This window comes from Orycteropus afer, unplaced genomic scaffold, assembly GCF_000298275.1.
Source record: "Orycteropus afer afer isolate SDZICR_OR568_19922 unplaced genomic scaffold, OryAfe1.0 scaffold00175, whole genome shotgun sequence".
NCBI classification, from domain to species: Eukaryota; Metazoa; Chordata; class Mammalia; order Tubulidentata; family Orycteropodidae; genus Orycteropus; species Orycteropus afer.
This window is the reverse complement of record NW_006921762.1, coordinates 4,028,347-4,033,893: the sequence shown is the minus strand read 5'-3', so window position 1 is coordinate 4,033,893 and position 5,547 is coordinate 4,028,347. Positions and strand designations below refer to the sequence as shown.

General features: G+C 37.2%; 1 protein-coding gene across 1 annotated transcript in view; it reads right to left on the bottom strand.

Annotated features, from left to right (window-relative positions):
• The window catches only part of SLC9C2 (solute carrier family 9 member C2 (putative)), a 132,460-nt gene that overhangs the window by 53,990 nt on the left and 72,923 nt on the right, over positions 1 to 5,547 (bottom strand). The window contains exons 15-17 of the mRNA XM_007947130.1: positions 3,429 to 3,627; positions 2,568 to 2,756; positions 537 to 686 (exon numbers count right to left, since the gene is read on the bottom strand). Coding sequence (XP_007945321.1) covers positions 537 to 686; positions 2,568 to 2,756; positions 3,429 to 3,627 — 538 coding nt within the window. The remainder of the gene's footprint in view (positions 1 to 536; positions 687 to 2,567; positions 2,757 to 3,428; positions 3,628 to 5,547) is intronic.

The following is a 5,547-nucleotide window of genomic DNA, read 5'->3' as shown; positions in this document are numbered from 1 at the left end:
TGCCATTTCCAAGTTCCTTTTGTGCTTATTGTCCTCATCTTCCATATGGTACTTAGCATCTACTGCCTGGAAATGAGTAGGGTCTTGAATGATTTAAAAAAAAAAAAAAAAACTACTATTCACCCAGTCTTCCACATCAGATTTTTAAGTTTTTATCTTCAAATTTCTGTTGTCTTTCTCTCCACTTAAGAACTATCCTTTGTTGGAAGCCTTGTTCAAGTCTCAACTCCCTTATGAATACTTTCCCACTTGCTCTATCTTTTAAACAGTATTACAAAGACATTTACAAAATAAAAACAAAGAGTGTAGGTATATTCTCTGACATGAAGATAATAAACAAGTATGATGATGATAATAGCTGAAGTTTAGAGAACAGATACTGTTTTTCTTCCTGCCGCACCTCATATAACATAACGAATAATTGAATGCCCTTCAACTAATAGAATTATCTGTAGAAGTATCTTAAAAGAAATTAATATGCCTAAATGAATTTGTTCCCCACCCTACCCACCAAATAATCAGTGCTTGTTTCTCACCTGATATATTGATTCTCGGCTAGAAATTTGTTTAATTAAAAGTTTGGTTGCCTCTTGACTTTTTACATAGCCTTTTGTGATACTATACATCAAGCTGAGGCGCTTTTTAATTAGCACATCTACAATATTTATCAGGACCGGTATTGTTACCTGCAATAATGGGGAAGGAGAAAAAAAAAAAAAAAATTGTAAATTGGGAGAAATGAAGCACCCCCTAAGGCAAAGATTCTCAATGTGTAAAGTTTTAGGAGAGGAAGAGGACAGAATGTTTATAAGCATGCAGATTCATTTCCAACATGACAGATTTTGTATGTGTAGGGTTTTATCCATCCAGTTGTCATCTCACTGCTACAATGGTAAGCATTGGAACACAGGGGAACTATGTGATTGCTGTTTTCTATAAATAAATAACAATAATCTGCCCTGCACCAGAAACCTCACATATGCATTTAGGATAATATGAATAAATACTAACATTAAAAACGTAGTTAGTTTTGCTGAAAACTAAAAAAAAAAATTAAGATATTTCAATCAGGATGAGAAATAGCTGGTCAGCCTCTGGCTCACAGCCTTGGATAACTTGTCTTTGGGTCACTCTTTCAAATGGCCCCAAGATTTTCATTCATTCATTCAACATATATGTACTAAGTACTGACCATATGGTAGGGAAGAGCCTCTGGGCGGTGCAAATGGCAATAGCGCTCAGCTGCTAACCAAAAGGTTAGAAGTTTGAGTCCACCCAGAGGCTCCTTGGAAGAAAGGCTTGGAGATATACTTCCAGAAAAGCAGCCATTGAAAAGTCTGTGGGACACAGTTCTACTCTGACATACCTGGGGTCTCCATAAGTAGGAGTTGTCTAGAAGGCATATGCTAGGTGGGAGCTCTGGTGGCATAGTGCCTAAGGCATTTGACTGCTAACCAGAAAGCTGGCGTTCAAACCCACCAGCCACTCCTCTGTGGGGCAATCTACTTCCTCAGTGCTATCACCTCAGAAACCCAAGGAGGGGTCACTAGGTAGCACTGTAGAGCTTTAGGTTACATCAGAGACCAAAACAAAGATCTCTGCCCTCCTGCAGAGTACACACAATAAATAAAGTAAATAGGTGAGAAGTGCTGTGGGAAAAAATGAAAGATAAGTAGGTGGAAAAGGGTCTGGAGGAGGGGTGGGGAGCTGGGGGTGTGGAGGATAAATTGTCATTTAGATAAGGTGGTAAGGGAAACAAAGTTTCGGTAACAAGGTGAGATTTGAGTAAGGCTTGAAGAAAGGAATAAACAAAGTGAGGGAATGAACGAAGCCTATCATATCTGTGAGGAAATGTTTCAGGAAAAGAAATAGCTCCCTCTATCATTTCTTCCAAAATAATGAATGTTCTGGTTACCTACTCTGACAAGAAACATACCACAAATGGGATGGCCTTAACAAACAGGAGTTTATTCTTACAATTTAGAGGCTTTAAGTTCAAGTGCAAAGTGCCAGGCTCTAGGGGCTGGCTCCTAAACCTTGGGGTCCAGCTCTGCCTCCTGCTTCCGGCCCACTGGAGCTAGAAGCTTTTCTTCACTCAGACAGCTGCTGGCTGCTGAGGCTGAGAAGCCCCAAGGTTGACAAGTAAAAAGGCACAGTCCCGATGTTACCAAACCACCTGGCAGGCCATTAACTTAAGTCCATTGTAAGTCCCAAAGTCGGCAGAGCATAGCAGATTGCTGAGCAATGACACAACTACATGCAGGGTCCAAGCGTGCCATAGGCTAGAGACCATTCCCAAGGCTTCTCCTTAAATACAGGAAGCAGACCACATCCCAAAGGCAGCTACTCAGCTGTCTGTGGTAGATCCCACCATGGAGCTGATTGCCAGTCTCATCATGAGGAATAACTACCACCAGCTAGCTGCCCAGCCATTCAACCAGGCCCAGCCAAGTTGACACACAAACTGAACTACCACAGTGAGTCTTCTTAACTCATTTAAAAACAGTTTAAGGAAAACACACACACACACACACAACACACAAAAATTTAAAAATGTGAAGTCTTACCTTGATGATAGGAAGAAACCTAATCATTCTGACATATCCTAATATTATTGTAATCTGAATAAGAATCAAGTTTTCTGGTCTCAATCTGACAGAGTATATACAAAAGATATCAACTAGTCCAACTGCCATGATAAGAAATTCCAGAGTATTCCAACATTGTTGAAAATATTTCCTTTTCAAAATCATTATCTGTTGAGGGTATTAAACACCAATAGAATACATATCATCTCATGGTGCCTATACAATGATGTGGGGGATGGGGGTTGCATCTTAGAAATTAATAGTAAGTCCTCAACTATAAATGAGTTATATTCCAAAAGTTTAGCTTGAGGTCATTCATTTAAAACTAAAAAGCAATTTTTAACCCTTGACATCAAAAAATTATCATTTGTTTCATAATATATAATCCATAATGAAGCTAGAATCCCAAAAGTGAGCAGCAAAAAATCACAGTAAACAGGTTCATTGCAACACTGTTAATAATAGTTAAATAACATGAAAATAGTAATAATGATAAGTCATTTGTGAGGCATTTTTTCTACATAGAAATTATATTTTGATGAGGACCTAGCAAACCGGTCTGAAAGAGCCATGTTTGGATTTCCAATTTTCTTTATTTGATCCTTGATATTCTCTGCATGCTCATCTTACTTGATGTCCTAGACTGTGTCTTATCATAGTCTTGGGAGAATTTTTACTGATTTAATTATTAAACTCAGAAAATTCAAGAAAATAAAAAATCCAGGATCCCATCAATTATGATAGCAAATGAATTATTGAATTATTTCAGTAATATATAAAAAAGATCCAAAATATCTGAATTCTTCTATCTATAAAATATATTTCTATTTTAAACAGTACCTTAAACGTTGTTTGTAATATATATAAAAGCATAAAATAGTAGTTTATTGATATCAGTGCTGTTACATTTAATTCTCTTGCCATTTGCCATAAATGCACTATCATAGGATAAATATATATTAATGTTATAATATATTGAGCATACTCAAATTCTTCTGAAAAGACAGTGTGATATATAATAAATGAAAATTTATTATTCCTGAAAAAAAATGAGATCAAATGTCAGATCACTTATAGATATAACAGGTAAGATCTAAAGTTCAACATTTATTTAAGCAGTAGTCAAAACATTAACATCAATTTGAAGAAGTGTATAAATAATATAAAACAATACATAAGCAAAAAATCAAAAGCATAAATTCTGTATATAAAAACCATACTGGGAAAAGATAAAAATATGGCTCTTGTTAATCTATAATGTTGTGTTGTTGTTGTTAGGTGCCGTCAAGTCAGATCCCACTCATAGTGACCCTATGTAAAACAGAATAAAACACTGCCTGGTCCTGCACCAGCCTCATAATCCTGGCTATACCTGAGACCATCACTGCAGCCGCTGTGTCAATCCATCTCATTGAGGGTCTTCCCCTTTTTCGCTGACTGTCCACATAACCAAGTATGATCTCCTTCTCCAGGGAATGGTCCCTTCTGAGAACATGACCAAACTAGGTGAGACAAAGTCTGGCCATTTTCACTTCCAAGGAGCATTTAGGCTGGACTTCCTCCAGGACAAATTTATTCGTTCTTCTGGCAGTCCATGGTACTTTCAGTATTCTTAGCCAGTACCACAACTCAAAAGCATAAACTACTCTTCCTTCTTCCTTATTCATTGTCCAGCTTTTACATGCATACAAGACAATTGAAAACACCATGGCTTGGGTTAGGCTCATCTTCAAAGAGACATCTTTGCTCTTCAGCACTTGAAAGAGGTCTTTTGCAGTAGATTTGCCCGGTGCAGTATGTCGTCTGATTCCTTCACTGCTGCTTCCATTGGTGTTGATTGTGGAACCAGTAATATAAAATCTTTGACAGCTTCAATACTTTCTCCACTTACTGTGTTGCTGTTTATTGGCCCACTTGTGAGGATTTTAATTTTCTTTATGTTGAGATGTAATCCATACTGCAGGCTCTACTCTTTAATCTTCATCAGTAAGTGCTTCAAGTCATCTTCACTTTCAGCAAGCAAGATTCTGTCAGCTGCATATCACAGGCTGTTAATGAGTCTTTCTCCAATCCTGATGTCACGTTCTTTTTCATATAGTCCAGTTTCTAGGATTGAATAAGTATGGTGAAAGGATACAACTGTGACTTATTCCCTTCCTGATTCTAAACCATGCAGTATTCCTTTGTTCTGTTCCAACGACAACCTGCTGGTCTATGTACAGGTTCCTCATGAGCACAATTAAGTGTTCCAGAATTCCTATGCTTCTCAATGTTATGCATAATTTTTTATGGTCCACACAACTGAATGCTTTTGCACAGTCAATAAAACACAAGTAAATATCTTTCTGGTATTCTTTGCTTTCAGCCAAGATCAATCTGACATCAGCAATGATATCCCTTATTCCACCTCTTCTTCTGAATCCAGCTTGCATTTCTGGAAGTTCTCTGCCAATATACTGCTGTAACTGTTTTCAAATTATCTTCAGCAAAATTTTACTTGTGTGTGATATTAATGATATTGTTTGATAATTTCCACATTCTGTTGGATGATCTCTTTTTGGAATAGGTACAAATACGGATCTCTTACAGTCAATCGGCCAAGTATCTGTCTTCCAAATTTCATGGTATAGTTGAGCAAATGCCTTCAGCATTGCATCCATGTGTTGAAACATGTCAGTGGGTATTCCATCAATTCCTGGAGACTTGTTTTTCACCAATTCCTTCAGTGTAGCTTCAACTTCTTTCTTCGATACCATGGTTCTTAATCATATGCCACCTCCTGAAAAAGAAGAACATCAACCAATTCTTTTTGGTACAGTGACTCTGTGTATTCTTTCCACCTTCTTTTGATGTTTTCTGCATCATTCATTATTTTTAAAAAGTACATTCATCTTCACAAAGCATGTTTCAAGATCTGTCCTGAAGTACAATGCTGTCAGTGATAGGATAATATCCATAC